Genomic DNA, 21,766 nt, shown 5'->3' with positions numbered 1-21,766 from the left:
TTTTTTTTACATTGTTGCAGCCATTAAAATAGTTCAGTTTTGTTTTTAATGTCAAAGTAGTTATTTTGCGTTTCGTTTCTTTATTAACCTAATTTAGAAAAATGTTCAGAGCAATTTTTTGTTTGTTAAATTAAAGTTTATATAGGCAAGACAATTCAAGAGTTGGTTTGAGAGACTAGGCTATTAAACATGCGGTTATCTCACTGGGTCGTCACATAAAAAAATGTAAACTTTAATTTAACAAACAAAAAATTGCTCTAAACATTTTTCTAAATGAATAAAGAAATGAAACGAAATATAACTACTTTGACATTAAAAACAAAGTAGGCTAGTTATTATACCACCACAAAGGCATTTTTGACGAGCCGAGGCAGGCTGATAGATTAGCCTACTGCTCGCAACGGCGCTCAAAAAAAACGAAACGGGCTACACAATCAAAAAAAAAAAAAAAAAAAAAATACATGCAGGTTGTCTTATAGCCTACCTTACACTTCAGCAAAATTAATATAAATCCGATCTTCAGTTCCCGCGGTATATGCTCATTTAACGGAGTTCACATCAAAGCAAAAGATTCTAGCATTTTATTCAGCAGCCCATTTCAAATTCATAGATCGCAATATGAGAGAGAGTGACCTAAGCACTGGTAAGGTCATTTAGTCTCATTAATTTATATTGAAGATGATAGTGTTTTGTGTGACTTATTTTAAAGTTTCATTTACGGCCATTTGCGTTGGCTTGCTTTACTCATTTGCAGCGATGTTGCAGTAGCACCATCATATCTATCTGACTACAACATAACACGCTCTCACACATTTATTTTTTAATTATTTGCCAGGAGTAAAATTTACACATTTGGTTTAAACAACCAGATACATTTACATTCTTCTGGTTTAGTCTGAAATACTTTCATGCACTTTCTGAATTGGTTTGTTTGAGTGATCGGAATTAAATACATCTCGAAAGACTCTCGGAAAGCATTTAGGCCTACTCCTGGTCATTTCGCAATCAGATAGATAGGCCGACCTGGTCAGAGAAAACGAATGAAGGAACCAGTTGTAAAAAGGCCATAACTCTAGCAGCTGCACTGAAGAAACAGACTCTTTAACCCTGCGCGAGCCATATCTTGACAGTGGCGCAAGCTATCATCGTCTCATGTTGTTTCCACCAGCACATCTCATTGTTCATTTTAATTATTAAAATAAATATAAAACAAAGGAGAAGCCTAAAAAAGGGGCGTAAAAAAGTCGGGGCCGTCAGGCTCGGGCATAAATGTAATAAAGTGTGTTGCCAAAAACGGTTGTCATTTCTATGTTGAGGCGGCAGCGGTGTTGTCGGCAGCTGCTGAATGTAACTAATAAAGTAACTTGTAAACTAACTTAGTTACTTTTAAAATCAAGTAATCTGTAAAGTAATTAAGTTACTTTTTAAAGGAGTAATCAGAAATCAGATTACTTTTTCAAAGTAACTGTGGCAACACTGGCTACAACCAACCAGAGCAACGAAGGTGAAGCAGAGCCAGTTGAAAGATTAAACTTTCGCCGTGTCCGGTCGGAAAAACTCCGAACACATCTTCCCTTCTTAAGAATGACTTCAGTGCTGTTCTTTGTTCTTTTCTCAGAGAAAAGTTTAACTCCAAGTCTTCCAGAGTCGCCGTCAAAGCTGATTCGAAAGACCGCCATTCACCAGTTTCTGTGTTTACTAGAAGCACGCAAGCGCAACTCGGTCGTCATTATGTTAAGCCCCGCCCACCGACTCTATACACGATGTGTTTGGCCCGACCAGAGTTTGGCGTTTACAGCTCAGAAGTGTATTGAGAGTTGCTAGACGACACTCGCGGCACATTAGATTTGCTGCCGCTAGGGTGCGTCTAGATTTCTAGGCTAGATAAAAACTGGTCGGGAGCAACAAAGTATACATTATATTAAAATATATCATTACTCCAGTCTTCAGTTTAACATGATCTATCAGAAATCATTTGGTGCTCAAGAAATTAGGGGCCAAGCACCAAAGGCACCTATTGAAATTGTTAGATTTCTTATTATTATTATTCCGCCTTTGTAGTCTATGGAAGTCTATAGAACCGTTTGAGGAAAAGTTGTGAAATTTGGCACACTCATACAGGACAGTCTGATCTGTCACCTTAACAAATTTGAAGTCTCTAATTTATCCCTCTAGCGCCACCACTTATCCAAAGTCTCTCTCTTGTTTATGCTAATAACTTTTGAACCCTAAGAGCTAGAAACAAAATTACGAACGCATGAGCATATCATTACGAAACTCGGTATGTGTCTTTGGCACCAAGCCCTGAAGGTACTCAAAAGTTTTGGGGCAGCGCCACCTTGTCGTCAACAGTTCTGATGAATTCTCCAAAAACTCTAATAACTTATCATTAAATTTGACTATTGTCACAAAACTGGTCAAATAGATTCCTTGGGTCATGTGGCCAATAACACAGATACCAATTTTACCATATTTGGCCAAACTTTCTGTTTGCCATTTTGATTTCCTTTAAAAAAAACTACTTTTTTAAACTCTTTAGACCATTCGTCTGATTTTTACCAAAATCAAATCGTAACATATTAAGACCATGACAACAAAATAAATTGTGTGTCAACAAACAAAACCGTTTTCATATGCCGCAGCAACGAAGTTGAGGTATGATGCCAAAATGACTCTTGAGGCTGTATCTCTGCAATGCTTTGACATAATAAAATTTGCCTGTGTCACCTCACTCTGACCACACCACATCAATTTTGTAACTGCGCCACCTTTTGGTCAAAAGTGATAAACCATTAAAGCATATTATTAATGACTGTATTTATGATTTTTCAGCTATTTTGTCTAAAATCATTTAAAAATGCCTTTGATTGCTGTTGAAGTTTGTCTGACATGTCGAGCCATGTTGGTATGTCTTATTGCATTATTTGCACTTGGCTCCGTCAATGGCTGCTCGCAGCTATATTTTATTATTATTATGATGATGATGATGAATGTTGAAGACTACCATTCAAAAGTTTGGGGTAAGTATGTTTTTTATATATATTTATTTTAATTAATTAATTAAAAAAAACTTTTATTAAGCAAGGACACATTCAATTAATTTAAAAAGACATTTATAACGTATAAAAAGGATTTTTATTTAAGACGTAATTTGAAATGTATTCATCAAAGAATCCTGAAAAAAAATTGTTTCCACAATTATATATATATATATATATATATATATATATATATATATATATATATATATATATATATATATATATATATATATATATATATATATATTTTTTTTTTTTTTTTTTTTTTTTTTTGTAATCATTTATGTATTTACTGTATTTTTGTTCAAATAAATGCAACCTTGAGACATCAGAGACATCTTCTCAAAAATAAAGAAAGCAAAAATGTTTTGACCAGTTGTATGTGTAGCTTAATTGTAAAACCAAAAGATTATTTAAAAGGATGTATGTAAAGACTAATTTATTTGACTTATTTTTTTCTTCACTCAGTCCACTTAAATATCAAGGTAGCAATGAACCACTTAAAGAAAGAAAGAATTCTTTTCATTTTGTATCAGTGAAGTGTCTCTGTATAGTATTATTGAGGGGAAACTTTAATAAATGACTCCAACACTGATTCTCTTAATGTTTGTATTCTCACCGTGTTCTGTTGGATGTGACCTGTCAGTATAGATCGGACAGGGAACAAAAACAAAACATGAATGTTCTTGAGAGCTGAGATGTACTCACAGCCACACTTTCTGAGCAAGATAAGCTTTTAGCTAAATCTAAAGATCTTAAATAAAAGAAAGCTGTTTTTAAGGTAGTAATAGATGGAAGAGTATGTTCTAAATATTCCCTTTTTAATATACCGTAGTGCATCACAACAGGAGAATGTGAAAACCATTAGTTGTACCTCAATGCTCTGGGACTAAAATCTTAAATATCGTAAACTGTGCTCGAAGGTGAATGGAGGTCTTACGGGTGTGGAACGACATTAGACATTAGAGTCATTAATGACATACATTTTATTTTTGGTGAACTAACCCTTTAACTTTAAAAAGTGAGGTAACCTAATGCCTTAAAATAAGTAAATAAACCATGCGTACTTTTAAAAATTAAGTTATGTGGAATTTAAGTAGAAAATTCAGTTCACATAACTTAATTTTTCAATTACTCATGGTTTATTTCTTAAGTTTAAGGCAATGGGTTTTTAATTCAACTGATACATTTCTACAGTGTGTCTATTGTAACGTCTGACTGAAATGGCTTCTTCAACATCATTTGTCCATCCGGAATTGATTGGGTCATTATTGTTGGTTAATTGCTCTTGTTCTCAAATTAGCTAATAATGAAAATATTATAATAAATCACTGATGTGATACAGAGACCACAATAAAATCATCACACTTTTCTTATTTTTTTATTTGTAAAATAATCCACCACTTGCTGGTCCGTCCAGGTCACCCTTAATAACCATTCCATGTATAGTAGCACAACTGACCTCATGTTTTGATGCAGGACAGAAGATGCGTGTACATTTTCTGTCATCTTTGCAGGAATGTAATATGAAATTTGTAAGTAATGTTTATCTTGAGCAACACTGTGCAAGTGAATGGCTATACGTACGTAGTTGGCACATGATGGTATAACCACCTACAGGTACAAATTTAGTCACATGACTAAAAATTATTTCATTTTCGAATACCTTTGTCACAGTCAAATTACATTTTTAAATGCATCGACTTTGGGTCAAAAAACTTGGGTCAAAACTTGTTTTCAGTTGTATCCGGATTAATGTAATCCACACAATGCCTGTGACATGAAGCTGGACTGGTTTCGTTAAGCAAGCTATTTTCAGCACACTCCCAATATTAAACGCTTCCTCATTGTCTCTCCTGCAGTTTGTCTGTGTGTACTATATTTATGTATGGACTGAAGGTTCCTGATGAATGCACGACCCCTTCACTCCACCTCTCCTGAGGCTCAGTGCGGAAATAAAGTGGAAAAAGTAATGATCCCGGGCCTTGAAAATTCTTGCACAGCCTGTAGAGGGGTTCAGAGATTCCCCTGAGACAGACATACCCTTCTCTGTCTGTCTGTCAGCCAGTGGAGCTGGCCAGACCCCTCTTTCTCTCTCTTTCTCTCTCTCTTTCCCTCCCAAGCCTCACTCAGACCTCTAATTAAAACCCCCATCGATTTTTCCCCTCCTTTTTCTGCCTTCGTTCTGCTCTTCTTTGTCTGTTTATCATGTTTTTAATCGGCCCCTGGACCTGAGCTCGCTGCAGGATTAGACAGTGTCTTTGACCCTAGAGTCGAAAGACCTAGACAACACCGTCCCAACACCTCCGGCCTTACCCAGCTCCCCCTGTTGGCCTCACCCAGCCTCCGGTGTCCACCCTGGGGGAGAGATGAGAAGGGCAAAGCCTTGGCTCTCTCTTTCTGGCAGCACCTCTGCCCTCTCTGGTTAGATTCACTCTCCACTCCTGAAAATAGTAGGCGGCTACACAAAAGTGGAATTGGTGATCTGGACTTTTTCGTATTGGCGGTTTTATAGAAGACAGTGTTCGCCTTACTGGAAGTGCTGTTAATGTTTTGGGTTAAAGTAATAGGCAACAAAAAGGCTTGTGTTACAGTGATTTTATCAGGGTTATGGGGAGTAATTTGGCACAACATGCACTGTAAAAAAATGCAGGTCTCCAAATGAAATTTTTCACGTGTCTGATCACATCTAAATTTCAATTCGGCCAACTGAAAAATGTTGATGTGATCAGTCATTAAATTTTTTTCAATTGGAGACATTATTATTCTTTTTTTCAGTATGGAATGAAATGCCCAAATTACTGACTCTGCTAAAAACTTGTGCTGCACAGTTTTGAGTAGCTTTTTTGTTTACAAAATGGTGGCAACAGCAATATTAAGGGCCTTTCACGCTAAGCTCAATGAAACTTCATTTAGCGTAATACTGTTGTATGTTGTATAGTCGGATGAGGTTATAAGGGTGGATCGCCTACAGTGGTTCAGGTTGCAGGGTTGCTGATCGACTAAATAAACGTTATCAGCAAATGGTAGAAATCTGTACATTTATTTTCTATAACCACCTACTGCATCTTAACCAACGACATAAATAAGCGCAGTTACAATAGAAAAATATGTAGGAGAGCGTTAATTTAATGTGACTATTGTTTTGCAGTAGGTAACGCTTCAAAGTCAATTCTTTCAAGGTTAAAGCAAAAAAAAAAAAAAAACTACGAGATGCATACATGAGGAAAAGTAACCAATGATGTTCATTCTTGTGTTACGCAGCACATTTGAGCTTCTGCAAGAACCAATGAGATTCATTCTTGTGTCCTAAGCAGCACGTTTAAGCTTCCGTAATAACCAATGCTTTTCATTCTCATGTGTTACGCTGCACATTTAAGCTTCGGCAAAAAGGTTTGTTCTCTCGCGTCAAGCAGGTTCAGTTGAGCTTCTATTTTTGTTCACTGATCAATGTTTATATGTGGATACAAGCCTAAATTTGGTTCAGTGTTCATTTGGTCTAAAAACCACTCAATTTTTACAATCTCTTAAAGGTCCCGTTCTTCACGATTCCATCTTTCAAACTTTAGTTAGTGTGTAATGTTGCTGTTAGAGCATAAATAATACTTGTAAAATTATAAAGCTCAAAGTTCAATGCCAAGCGAGATATTTTATTTAACAGAAGTTCCCTTTCAATGCCTACAGTGAAAGGCCGGTTTGGACTACAGCAGGAAGTGCAGGGATGTAATGACATCACTAGAACCGTTTGTTGACTAACCCTCCACCCACATGAACACGCAAAATAGGGTGTGTGCTCTCCCACATGGAGAAGAACCCGCATTCAGCGCTTGCATCTCCCCGTTATGGTAAGAGGCGGGACCTTTCTGGGCAAAGTGTGCTAAGCTGCTGTCCAATCACAACACGGGAAGCGCTGGCCCAATCAGAACTCGTTACGTATTTCTGAAGGAGGGACTTCATAGAACAAGGAAATCATCAGGCCGTTTTTAGGACAGAGGAAACGGCGCTGTACAGATAAGTAAATTGTGTGAAAAATACTGCGTTTAACATGAACTCATGTTATATTACACACTGTAAACATAATCAAAGCTTCGAAAACACGTGAAGAACGGGACCTTTAATGATCTTTTTTGAAGCGTGGCCTAATATATTGTCCGCATGAATTCGCTCAACCTTTTTTAAAACCAAGGTACGAGGCAGTATGCAAATGCCTGTTGTATTAAAACAAATAAACTCAAAAATATGTAATTTTAATGTTATACTTTTTATTCAGTTTTAAAGCTGCAGTCCGTAACTTTTTGCACTCTAGTGGTTAATAAACAGAACATTGCAGCCGGAACTACTTCTCTCTGTTCATGTCTATGGCGGATCACGCAGAGACTGTGCTCCTCCGCAGCGGGACCTACCAGTCTGGCCTGAAATAGTCCCAATATAAACACCTATTATAAGGGTACCATAATGATTCAGGGTAAGACAAAAAACATGGTTTGGAAAATGGATTCTTGCACATTCTCATTATATAATTTTTGTAAATATTGAACAAAACAAAAAAATCACGGACCTGGAGGGCCACTCTCCTGCAGAGTTTAGCTCCAACTTGCCTCAACACAGCTGTCTGGAAGTTTCTAGAATGCCTAATAAGACCTTGATTAGCTGTTTCAGGTGTGTTTAATTGGGGTTGGAGCTGAAATCTGCAGGACAGTGGCCCTCCAGGAGCAGGATTGGACACCCCTAATCAGAATCGTACATACTTTTACTTATCCTGGATGCACTTTTCTTAGATTCCCTACGTTTGAGCTCCTGCACAAATGCCATATTGCCAAAGGAAGCTCACACTGCAGGCCGTTGTGAACGTGCTTAGGGCCATTTGTTAAAGGGGTGGTTGCATGCGATTTCCCTTTTTTAACTTTAGTCAGTGTGTAATATTGCTGCTTGAGCATAAACAGTATCTGCAAAGTTACAGCGCTGAAAGTTCAATGCAAACGGAGATATTTTCTTGTAAAGTTATGGCAGTTTTTTGCCTACAAAAACGGCCGGTTTGGACTACAACGAGCTTCTTCCCGGGTTGGTGACATCATAAACCCTTGCTAGTCACCGCAGATGTGACTTCTGCCTGTAATGGTAAGGGGCATGGCGTTTCTGGACAACCTGTGCTTGGCACTTCAGCCAATAAAAATACATCAAACTACATTTGGCCATCTAACCAATATAAGAAAAATACAACTTTTATTTTTTATTTTTTTTTACAAAAGTATTAAGACATGTTATACTCTGCTCCATAAATACAACCAAACCTAGAAAAAAAAACACGGAGGTAATGGGACTGTCAAAGTAAGGGTAGCCATACTTTACTGTCATGTACTGTCATCTTGGATGACCTGAGGGTGAGTAAATTAACAGCAAATATAATTTTCTTTGGTTTTAATGTTACTAAATTTAGTAACTTATAGTTACCAAACAATTCAATCTGTATATAACTCAAATTATATATGGTCATAGCTATATCCACTAATTTACACACAGCTTTGAATCATTCAGAATGGTTTCATCCAAACTGGTTTTAACAATCTATAAAAAAAAAAAAAAAAAAAAAAAAAAAAATCATGTATTTATTGAGATATTTTGAGATTTTAAAATGAGAATATTTTCATTTTTTTCAGGAGCACCAGAATAACACAGTTGGCGGTACGATGCAGAACGCCATGGCTCTCCTCAGCAATTTGATTGGACAGAAGGGCACGGACCTCCGACCGTTCTACCAGCAAGGTGCAGTGCATCTGAACGTCACTCGCTTTGATATATCGGCCCTGCGGTTTCTAGCCTGTCTCTGAACCAGAAAACACAAACCCACACAGTCTTTTCACCCAGACGCTGCCACGCACATGAAAAGGGCCTGCATTCAGAGAGCTGCCCTTGTTTTGTTTTGGAGTGTTTTCATTCCATTACCAGACCCTTATTGCTCTCATCTCGCTGTCTGACTCTTGTGTGTGACTCTGATGGAGGGGGAGGGCGTTCAGCTGCCTGATTTAAGGGCTTCCACCAGATACTGCTGCTTTTATCAGCGTGGACTCTTATGTGGTGGCCCTGTAGCCCACATCTACTTAGTGTCCCACCCCTCTAGCCCTCATATCACCCACCGTCCAGGTTTGGGCATCTAAAAAAAGTCGCCTCACTCCTTGTGTTTTCATCTGGGGCTATCAACCCAGCTACTGGGCAGCCTCTCGTTCATTCTCTCATCTGCACAAGTCGCTGTCTATTTTCTCTCTATTCATAACCATGCAGGGCTGTTTTTTTTATTTTCCCTTTTGTTCCCCCCCAGCCTGCCGTACGAATGCCCAGTCTCACCCTGATGCTTTCAGTTCCCTTTGCTGAATTATTGAGTAATGGATTCCTATAGCCTTACTTATGTTGACAGTTTTGGACCTGCATGCCTGTCTTCGCGACACACTAGGGCGAGATGGACGCTGAAGTGTGTGGGGGTGTGTGTCGTGTTGTTGTTTTTTTACAAAAGGAGATGAGTCAGATTCACACACACTCTCCACATTCAACATTGTGCGAAGAGGGGGCACCTTGGGAAAAAAGTGTGTCGGTTCACACTTACGTGCTCATGTGGTTCTAGAGATGGTGAGATTCACGTTGGCCACGTAAAGTAACACATTCTTAGCACTCCCTTTAGAAAGAGAGCGGCAGCTGGGACGGGTGACCATGAGTTTACCAAGCAAAACATGTTCATGGTTCTACATCCTTTGTTGTTGTTCCTTTAAGAAAAGTGTTTTCAGCCAATCATATTTTATTGGATTCATTTAGATTGCCAAAATGATAACATTTTATTGCTGCTACTTAGACACTTTTTGCTTCAAGGGCCGGTCTTGGTGGACATTTGTATAGTTTTAAATTAGACCCTAATCTAAAGTGTGACCGACTTAAAGCTAGACTATGTGATATTTTCCCCCATCTAGCGGTGAAAAGGTATATGACCATCCAGTGAATATTATTTTCTGTTCCTCTCAATTCCGATTTCGTTATAACTCCTAAGGTGGCCGATTTAGTCCAAGATTAACATGGCTTCCAGTTCGACCTCATCCATGAGTGCCATCGAGTGTTAAAATGCGAAAGGCGAAGCTTGAATTTACGGGTATGTCCCTCTTTGGCAAATGTACTTTCAAGATGGAGGACTAACATGGCGACCGGCATTCAAACCCCTCACCTGTATGTATTTTCAATGGCATATTATAAACTTACGGGAATACTTTATTACTTGAAAGAAGTAAACATACATTAATGAGTACATATATTTTTGAAGTGTTTTTAGCTAAGAATAAACTAAAAAAAGTTACACAGTGTAGCTTTAACTATTAGGATGCAAGCAGAATCTAATGAGCAGACCTCAAAAATGTTTTGTCTGGTTACAGTTTTGTCTGTTTTTTTTTTTCCTCACATAACTTTCAACAGAAATAAATTACAATTATTTTGCAGTGCCTTACATAATTCAGCAATATAATTAGTCTATTTAAGTGTGTAAATAATACATTTTTACAAATAATATCTAAAGAAGTGTGACAATGTCAGTTTGAAGGGTTGAGGTAAAGAAGGATGCAGGGTCAGAGAGTGCAAACTCCAGTATTATTATACACAACTTAAAGGGATAGTTCACCCAAAAAGGGAAATTTGAAGTTTATCTGCTTACCCCCAGGGCATCCAAGATGTAGGTGTCTTTGTTTCTTCAGTATAACACAAATTAAGATTTTTACTCCCACCGTTACAGTCTGTCAGTCGTAAATCTGAGTAAAAAAAACATGCACAGACAAATCCATATTAAACCCTGATGCTTGTGACGACACATCAATGTCACGAAAGACACGAAACGATCGGTTTGTGTGCGAAACTGAACAGTATTTATATAACGTTCTACCTCTAATACACCACTTTGTCCAACAGCTAAGTGAGGTCAATGTACACCATATGGCGTAGAGATACACACAAGAGATCACTTCCGACATTTGCGTAAACTGCGCCATATTTTGTACATTGTACATTGACCTCACTCACGAGATGTGATCGCGCACTAAAGGCTGTTGGACATGGTGTATTAGAGGTAAAAGGTTTGTTTCTCATTTTTGAGTGAATTGCTTGAGGGCTCTTTTTAAACATCAACTCTAAACTCATCAACTTGCTCATCAGCAGTTTCAACGCAGTCCAGCACAGCCCGCTCTCGTGGCAGGTTCTCTCTTTCCGCAGCTAGAAGGCTTTTCATCCGGTCTCTCGACTAGATGCAAAATGATAACACCTGTTAGATTGTGTTAATTGAAGGTGTTCCCCTTACCACTCATGTTTCCAGAGCTCACTCTCGATCTGCAGCAACCGCTAAACCACGCCTTCCTTACCACAAGAAGCAATATATACTAATACAGCAAACATGAAAATTTGACATTAATATATATATATATATATATATATATATATATATATAATCTTTTTTTTTTTTTTTTTTTATTACATTGCAACCTGTCATGTACAAGTTTTCCATTCAGGTCAGTTTCATGATAGTAAGCCAATGAACTCAAATTTTTAAAGGAATGAAGTCTGCCATGCGTAACATTAGCCCTTGATGAGTTTTGTTATGGGGAAGGAGCATATTCTGGAGGTTTTACATTTGGATATTCCAAAGTATTTTTTTACAGGTTAGTTCCTGTCTGTCAGCTCCAGTAAAGCTTGACCGTAGGCACTCACATACACACACACATCCCAAGCCTTCCAGATAAGTACAAGCCTGTAATGGCTTTTTTTTTCTTCCATGCTTCCCCATATCACAACAACCCCTCATGGACCTCTTCTTCTGTCTAAGCGGACCATGGTGCTGCAGGCTGCGATCAGACGCAACAAACCCTGCCCTCCACACCTGTTTTTTTTTTTTTTTTTACATTGCAGGGTCATCTACAAGCCATCTCATGCAGCCACCATCGTTATCAGCACTCCTCCTCTCGGAAAGCTCTGACCCAGCACTAAATATAACCCTTACAATTAGCGCTATCTTGCTAATGCCAGGCACCCCGGCCCTGCTCCGTTCTAGAAGTGGGGAAACACTGTAATTGGTTCTTTTAGGTGCGAGCAAGAGAGCATGGGCACGGGACGCAGATACAAGAAGTGAATGAGGGAGTAAGAGAGAGATGAAGGAAGTACGAGAAAATGTGATGAAAATAAAGAGAGCTGCGACGGGGGGGTTGAGGGTTGATTGAGACGAGGAAAGAGTGAGAAAGGCGAGATGAGTTTTATAATTGGTGAGATTTGTCGGGGTGAAAGATAACAGAGGGAGAAGGAATAAGCAAGATGAGGAAAGCAGACAGAAAAGCTCTGGAAAACACAACAGAGATCAGTGTTCAGAAAGCTACTTTGAAAATGTGTTGTACTTATAATTTAAAGTAGCTAAACTAGTCAAGCTAACCTTATGAAAAAATAGCTATTTACACTATAAGCTACAATTAAAGTAGCTTGGTACGTTGGTAACCAAATTGTGTTGCCATTGACTTCTATTGTATTTGTTGTCCATATGATAGGAGAAATTGGAACTGAATATCTTATTTTTTGTTCTACAGAAGAAAGGAAGTCATATAGGTTTGAAACAACATGAGTGAGTAAATAAAGACATAATTTTCATTTTTGGATGGACTATCTCTTTCACTGTAATACACACTATATTCCCAAAAGCATTGGGACACCCCTGCAAATCACTGAATTCAGGTGTTTAAATCTCTTCCATGGCCAAATGTGTATACAATCAAGCACCTAGGCGTGCAGACGCTTCTACAATCATTTGTGAAAGAATGGGTCCCTCTCAGGAGCTCAGTGAATTCAAGCGTGGAGCCGTGATAGGTGTCCACCAGTGCATTCGTGAAATTCCTTCACTACTAAATATTCCAAGGTCAACTGTTAGTGGTATTATAACAAGGGACATCAGCAACTCAGCCTTGAAGTGGTAGGCCACGTTAAAAAAAAACACGTAAAAAGCAGGGTCAGCGCATGCTGAGGCGGACAATGTGCAGAAGTCACCAACTTTCTGCATCTATAACTACAGACCTCCAAAGATCGTGTGGCCATCAGAGAGCTCAAGAACAGTGCGTAGAGAGCTTCATGGAATGGGTTTCCATGGCTGAGCAGCTGCATCCAAGCCTTACATCACCAAGTGCAATGCAAAGCACCACCACTGGACTCTAGAGAAGAGTAAATGTGTTCTCTGGAGTGATGAAACACGCTTCTCTGTCTGGCAGTCCGATGGACGAGTCTGGGTTTGGTGGTTGCCAGGAGAACGGTACTTGACTGTTGCAGTCATTGTGCCAAGTGTAAAGCATGGTGTGGGGTTGTTTGTTTATAATTCAAAAATATGCATTACATCAGGTTTGAATTGATTTATTATTTTGTTAAGTTTTATTTGTTGAAGCTGTATTTGTCAGTGACCCTTATATCAACATTAGTTTGGTGGAGAAGTAAGCTATTTTTTGTATATGCTTCTGATTCATTAGCCACCATGAGTAAATAACTAGAAGAATAACAAAGTGCAGTAAATTATAAATTTATTTTGTTCTAAAAACCAGTGTTTATTCTTATATATTACAATAATGAATTAAAATAATATGATGATAGATGCTAGGTGGCAAAATCAAGCTGCAAGCATAACACTTTACATAACGGGCAGTTTTTCTACAGCTTAAATAATGTGACGCTTCTGAAACCAGAAGCCTCACACAATCAAAGTAAAATTACCCTACACACTCTTACATAAAAAGTAAGGCAGATAATCAGTTTGACAATGCGATCCATGAATGTGTATCTCCAAATAAAGGTTCTTTATTTGCATCTATGGTTCTGTGTAGAACCCTTAACATTCATGGTACCTTTTATTCCATTAATATTTATAGTGGGAAAAAGGGTTCTTTAGATGTTCAAAATGTACTTCACACTTGTTCACTGGCATTGGCATTGTTTGCTGTAAAAAAAAAGAAATTAAAAGGAAACCCTTTTTAGATTCTTTGGGCCCTTTCATGCACCCGCTGTAATGCAACAACAGGTGCGACGCAAGTGTTTTTTTTTTTGTTTTTTTTTTCAGCTGACGAGGTTATCATTTTCATGTCCAGTACAAAGTTGTTTAAATACCAAATGCACTCGTGCCCATCTGGGCATGTTGCTATTTTGAGGCAACTGAAAATGACTACAAAAACCTGATCTAAAGTCAATAGCACAGTATTTTTTTTTGTTGTTGTTATTTAAAGGGCATGTTAGTAATATGCGACTATAGGTGGGTGCACAAATATTAAAAATGAAAGGATTCCTCTCTGGAGAAGAATTCAGTCTTTCTGCTTGCAAATTCCGGCATGTATATAGCGAATCCGCCAGGGTGCAAGCGCAACTGGCTTGTAAAGGGAATGGGGGACTCTCACTGATATAATGCATGTTACATTCATTTAGAAACTAGGTACAACCCTTTTGGACCATGCGCTTGGCAAAAGTGCACCTGCGCTATGCGCTTCAGACCATGCCCTCAGACCGTTAAAATAGGGCCCATTATGCTTAAGAGTGTACTGTACTTGATCTCACAGTTCAAAATGTATGTCAAAAGTAAGCATCTGGTTGTGAATAATTAGGTGAAGTGTCTTCTCAACTGATAAGGACATGCAGTCTCATGAATAATTATTTATGATTCATCATACTATAGTGTATCCTGTGGCGTTGACACAATGTGTATTAAACCTTAGAAGATGAAAATAGCACTAAAAGACTCAAAATTAACTAGTTTCCTCCTTAAAATGAACAGATGCTCACATGTTCTGACCTTGCAATGTATTCTGAAATTGCCTTATCTACGAAGTATACATGTGATGCTGCCTTACATTTTGACCAATAGTTATCTTAGAAGATAACTACCTTATGGAATGGTCTTTGAGTTAGGAGTATATTTCTTATTACTTTATAAGAAATCGGTGGCCTATTTTGACACACAAATGTGTGCCATAATATAAACATCAGGTATTATATCCTGGCTTTTGTGGCACATATCTGGTTTCTGACTATGTCATACTACCATATGATGGAGAGAAAGAGGTATTTCCTCATAAAACGTGAACATTTGTTTTTGCTCGTGGAGGTAGAAAAACATCCATATCCTAAGTCGTATTTGCATGACTTATTTTACTGCAAGTAATAGCAATAAATTCGAAACCAAAAGAAAGTAAGTTACATAAATTTAACTTTACAGCTGTAAGCATAAATATTCAGAGTCTGGCAAGAAGCTCTTTGTGTTTGAGACAGCGCTGAAATACTGCTCACAGCTCTGTTAAGGCCTACGTATGCATTTCAGTTCAATATATTTACATACAAATTTCAGAAGTAATTTTTGCACCGTGTGCATTTATGATAATTCACCTAAATTGCAAACGTTCCCGGCTGCAGTTCCGGTTTCATCTGTATTTCCCCTGTATTAAAGGTGACAGCCTTGGCTGTGTTTTCCTCGTTCTGCGGTGGATTTGTATTGTTGATGGCATTGCCGCTGTATTCATCTTGCATAATTTGTCAAGCGGCGAATCACATGCGTGGGTCCTTCACCTCAGATAACTGCAATACTAATCTCAGATAAACAGCGTGATAGCCTCAGGTCTTACTCAACTCCTCCTGATTATTTCTGCCGGGTGTGGAAGATAGCTCAATGCACACATTTGCTTTCTCATGCCATCCCCAATACACTGGAACTGGAAATAGTCTGTCTCCCAAGTAGGCACTTCACCCTTTAGTGTTTTTGTGTTGTGTTTATAGTCCCCAGGGTGCACCAATGCAGATAATTAATAGTATCCTCTATATTTAGTGTGGAGTGTTGTGCTTTCCTCTCTATGTGTAGAGTCATAGGTCCTTCTGTATGTAGTTGAATGTACTGTGTTGCTGGGTTGAATCTCACTTACTTTAGTATGAAAAATACCTTACATAAAATATCCTTCTTACCTGACAGAAATCACTGAAATATGTCTTAATGTAGGCTCTAAACAGAAAAAAAATAAAAAATTATGAATACATGGATGGATGGAGATATGCCATGATTATCATGATATGGTTAAATAACGTGGTTAAAGTTAGTGTTTCTACAGTAAATCATTGGTAAATTGTGTATTAAAAATCGTAATTTTGAATATTTACAATATATTTTATGAATTTTATATTTAGCTATATCATTTAAAACTTATAATAGAAATATCATGTTATTTAATCACCTTTTTATACTGAAGTTTGTTACCACCAGACCTATGCAGAGCAGATGCAAAATATGTTCATTTGTACCACGTTGATGGCATGGTGTCAATCTCTCATGATTAGTGGGTGACCGATATATCAGCTAATATTTGGCAGTTAATTTTTTATTTTTTTTTAAAGAACGTCGAACGTTGGCTTTGAGAACAGCAGCACTTGAGCACACAGCACTTCCATTCTCCTTCTTCATTAGTTATGATCTCTGTTTAACATATTTTTTTTCTTCTAATATTTTAGATATAACTGTTAAACAAAGTAAACTGTATACAAAAATGTTTTATAGCATGTGTTTTTATATTATTAAGAGATTAATAATATATTAATAATAATATTATTAATAAGATTGCAAACGTGATTAATGCTTTCTCATTTACTATCTGCATTCAGAAAAAAAACACATTTATATCATTTAAATGAATCTTTAAACGTCTAATAAACATTTAATTTCACAAACCTTGCAGACTTATCCGAATTAGAGCTGTCAGATATTCTGAAGTGTGCATTTGTAGCCTGTGCATAACGGTCGGTCCATGTAAATTGATTTCGGACAGGAGAGTTTCACTGGAGGCACGCAAGCATCAAATGTTAAACCCTTGATTTTAAACTATGCTGTTATATTCAGTTGACACTGTGCCAAATTCATGTAATTTTCACTGTGCTGTATGTAAAATGAGTGTTACCTTGTCTTTATTTGGGAAAAAAAATATGATTCCTAGTGCACACAAACTTACTAGATTACTGGGTGCCCTGTTGGTTACAGTTTTTACTTCCTATTTAGACTTTTTTTTTTCAAACCATATATATATATTTACCACCAGATTGTGTGCACTAGGAATCATATTTTTTTCTCAAATAAAGACAAGGTAACACTCATTTTACATACAGCACAGTGAAAATTACATGAATTTGGCACAGTGTCAACTGAATATAACAGCATACAGTAGTTTAGCTCAGTGTTATTTCATAATGTTATGCCTAATCGGTACATATGTGTATATGTGTGTGTGTGTATATATATATATATATATATATATATATATATATATATATATATATATATATATATATATATATATATATATATATATATATATATATATACACATACATACATACATACATACATACATACATACATACATACATACATACATACATACATACATACATACAGGGGCGTGGGACTGGGGGGATAAAGGGTACTGAGTAACCAGGGCCCGAGGCAGGGAAGTCTGTTTTCTATACATACACATACATGGTACGGGGGCCCAGCAAGATGGTTTGTACCCAGGGCCCAAAATTTGCTGCTACGCCACTGCATACATACATACATACATACATACATACATACATACATACATACATACACACACACACACACACACACACACACACACACACACACACACACACACACACACACACGTACCGATTAAGCATAACATTATGAAATAACACTGAGCTGATTTTCTCTTCCTCACAGCACATGTTAGTGTTAGAAGCAGGAAAAATGGGCAAGCAGAGTCAGCATTTCCAACTGCAGCTCTTGTGGGGTGTTCTCGGTCTGCAGTGGTTAGTATCTATCAAAGTGGTCCAAGGAAGGAACAGTGGTGAACCGGTGACAAAGTCAAGGCTCATTGATGCATGTGGGGAGAGAAGGCTGACCCGTGTGGTCCATTCAAACAGAAGATCTACTGTAGCTCATACTGCTCAAGAAGTCAATGCTGGTTCTGATAGAAAGGTGTCAGAATACACAGTGTGGCTGCATAGCCAGGGTGCCCATGCTGACCCCTGTCCACCACCTAAAGCGCCTACAAGTGGGCACGTGAGCATCAGAACTGGACCACAGAGCAATGGAAGAAGGGGGCCTGGTCTCATTGATCACATTTTCTTTTACATCACTTGGATTGTCGGGTGGATGTGTGTTGATTAACTGGGAAACACATGGCACCAGGGTGCACTATGAGAAGAAGACAGTGTAATGCTTTGGGCAGTGTTCTGCTGGGAAATATTTGGTCCTGCCATCCATGTGGACGTTACTTTGACAAGTACCACCTACCTGAGTGTTGTTGCAGGCAATGTACACCCTTTCATGGAAACGTTATTCCCTGGTGGCTGTAGCCTCTTTCAGCAGCATAATACGCCCAGACACAGAGCAAAAAGGCTCAGGAATGGCTTGAGGAGCACAACGAGTTTGACTTGTCCTCCTAATTCACCAGATCTCAATCTAATCGAGCATCTGTGAGATGTGCTGAACAAACAAGTCCGATCCATTGAGGCCCCACCTCGCAACTTACAGGACTAAAAGGATATTTTGCTAATATCTTGGTTACAGATACCACAGCACACTTTCAGGGGTTTAGTGAAGTCCATGCCTCAATGGGTCAGGGCTCTTCTGGCAGCAAAAAGGGGATCCACACAATATTAGGAAGGTGGTCATAATATGTGTGTGTGTGTGTGTGTGTGTGTGTGTGTGTGTGTGTGCGTGTGTGTGTGTGTGTGTGTGTGTGTGTGTGTGTGTGTGTGTGTGTGTGTGTGTGTGTGTGTGTGCGTGCGTGCGTGCGTGCGTGTGTGCGTGCGTGTGTGTGTGTGTGTATTGTTGTGGAAATTATCAATACAAATATCTGACTTCACCACGGACACTTAAAACAACTCCCAGTTGTTAATATAAAACTACAGTATATCGAGGTAATTCCCTTCTTGAATACATCCAACACAATTTCAATACTTTGAGGTAAATGCCCTCTGGAAGTAAGGTGACAGTGTCCCGTCACAAAGCTACTATCACTAGCGTTTACTCAAACACACATGAGCACACAGGTCTTTAGCATCTATACACTTTCACCATCATTCTCAGGCATACGCTGGTCTCTGCAGGATCCTTAATACTTTATGTATTACATCCTCACCTCCAGAACGGCTCTATAGTCCTCCAACACTATCCCTGTCTCTGCTGTGATTTCTTAAGCACAGAATCTTTAGTACTTCACGGCCGGGAGATCACTTTTCACAACAACCAAATTATTCTCCTGAGCTGAAAGAAACGTGTAGATTTAAAGAATACAGCTTGAGTAAAAATCATTGTCACTCAAGTTTTCTTCACTGTGATTGGTTCTGGGGATTTGGTCTATCATATGACTTCTATTTGTGTTAAGCACCTTTTTGGGTGGTCTTTGACCTGAACATCCTTAGTCTGTATTTTTCACAATCAGGCAGCATTTGAAATACAAAAATACAGTAATAGAAATATTGTCTATTATACATTTTTCTGAATTAAATATTGTCTATTATACATTTTTCTGAATTAAATATTGTCTATTATACATTTTTCTGAATTAAATGTATTAATGTGGTGACAAAGCAGCCACACCAGTCTTCAGTGTCACATGATTCTTCAGAAATGATATGACTATACTGATGAATATACTGATTTGGTGCTCAAGAAACATTTCTTCTTTTTATCAATGTTGAAGCACTGAATTTATTTTGTAACATTCTAGAAGTTTTTAATATCACTTCTATGTTCACTTCTTTAATATCACTTCTAAACGCATACTAGCAGGCAGTTGTTGAATTAAATTGCTGATATCTTATGTTCGATGTGATTGTGTTCATCAGATGGACAGTCTGAGCAGATGCATGTATAGAACAGTGACTCTACTGTGTGTTTATCTCTCTTCTCAGGTGTAATTGAGGTCGTGAGTAATGTCTTTGTGGAAGTCTCTGGCGTATATCTGGAGAGAGAGATGCACTCAGGGATGAAGAGCTGCTCTTCTCTGCTTCTGTGTCTGCTGGACATCATCCATTGCCTGCTCAAAAACCTTTCATCTGTTGTCCGACTGGCCCTGCAGGTAACATCCTCTTTCATTTTCAGTTTAGATTTATTGTCATAACAAGTAATTAAACTAAGCACTTAGTGGTGGAATGTAACGAAGTACAAATACTTTGTTACTTTAATTAAGTACATTTTTAACGTATCTGTACTTTACTTAAGTAGAATCAATAGTGCATACTTTTGACTTTTACTTTGTTACATTATTCAGCAAATATTTTACTTTCTACTCCACTACATTTCTACAACGTTTTGTTACATTTTCGTTACACTTTCTGATCAGTTTAAGGGCTCGAGATTAAGGATTGTCCAGATATTTAATGGATAATAATAGACTGACGGTTACGCTGTTGAGGCTCGCGCAGCCTCTCGAGGAGAAATGGAAACAAATCAGCCCCGCTCACACAGAGAAACTCAGTAACATACTGCAGTAAAAATTCTAAATGTTAAGTTTTTATATTTTAGCATATAATAAAGTTTAAAAAGATCACGACACGACCAAGAGTGCGGTTTTCCTGAATACCATCACTGATTTCATATGACAGTTCCATAAACAATTAATTAACTTACATTTTAGATGCAATATGAACTGATGTTGTCCTATTTCAGCAGCGAAAATATTTCCAAGATGCAGATCATATTTCCACATCAGAACCACAACACATCTCACAACAATAGTGTGTTACTAAATGATTCAGCGTTTTGAATGAATCGGTTGAATCAAAGATTCAATGACCTGTTCGTAAACGAGTGCCCCATTCATGAACGAATCATGAACAAAACGACTCAAGGACTCACTCATTAAGATCTGCCGCTACCTACTGGTGTTTTTTTTATGTTTCAATATTATTTCCAACATTTCTTATTTGTATTAAAATATATTTATTTAAAACAATCTTATAACATTATTTAATGCAGTTGTAATTTGTCAGTGTAAATTAATTAATTTGTTTGGTAACAACCCTATAGTGAAATTCTAATTTAATTTATTGATGATCACATTTAAGAAAATAAAGGGAAAGCTGAAGCATAGCCTATATTTAATAAGATTAGGGGGAAAATGTCCTTTATAAAAGGTAAACATATCCTAAATATGAAGATTTAAATACAACAGAGCTGATGAGAATGTTGCTTCAGAATAATTTAACTGATAGATAACCAGACTTGTAAGTTAGAATATAAACTAGGCAACAGATTGTAAGCACAATTACTTTAACCCAAAACTAACATAATTAAACATTAACATAGTTTTTTACTTTTAATAATTAAAGTACATTTAAAAACAGATACTTTTTACTAAAGTGTGGTTGTCATTGTAGTACTTCTACTTTTACTATGTCTCTGGTTACTTGTACTTTTACTTAAGTACTGAGATTCAGTACTTCCTCCACCAATGTAAGTTCTTGACTTGTTAAAATGTTTTATTGTGAACACTGCTCGCATTATTTATACCACAAAATTGCAGAGTAGTGGTCACGCACAAACGTTAGGATGCACACATTGTGTTCTGTTTTCAGTTGAACGGTGTTTAGTAGAAGCTCGGGACCAGCTGAGAGAGGACACTGCTTTCTTTACCAACTCAGGCTCATTTAAAAAAATGTGCCTCTGC

The 21,766-nt window shown here is 37.6% G+C and overlaps 1 protein-coding gene across 3 annotated transcripts in view; it reads left to right on the top strand.

Moving 5' to 3' along the window:
- Positions 1-21,766, top strand: part of ulk4 (unc-51 like kinase 4) — a 283,773-nt gene that overhangs the window by 192,119 nt on the left and 69,888 nt on the right. For all 3 annotated transcript variants that reach the window (XM_067449187.1, XM_067449185.1, XM_067449186.1), the window contains 2 exons: positions 8,699-8,804; positions 20,010-20,176. In XM_067449187.1, the coding sequence (XP_067305288.1) occupies positions 8,699-8,804; positions 20,010-20,176 (273 nt within the window). The remainder of the gene's footprint in view (positions 1-8,698; positions 8,805-20,009; positions 20,177-21,766) is intronic.

The sequence above is a fragment of the Pseudorasbora parva genome, chromosome 7 (assembly GCF_024679245.1).
Source record: "Pseudorasbora parva isolate DD20220531a chromosome 7, ASM2467924v1, whole genome shotgun sequence".
Classification (NCBI taxonomy): domain Eukaryota; kingdom Metazoa; phylum Chordata; class Actinopteri; order Cypriniformes; family Gobionidae; genus Pseudorasbora; species Pseudorasbora parva.
The sequence above is the reverse complement of the archived record's forward strand: the minus strand, read 5'-3'. Positions and strand labels throughout refer to the sequence as shown.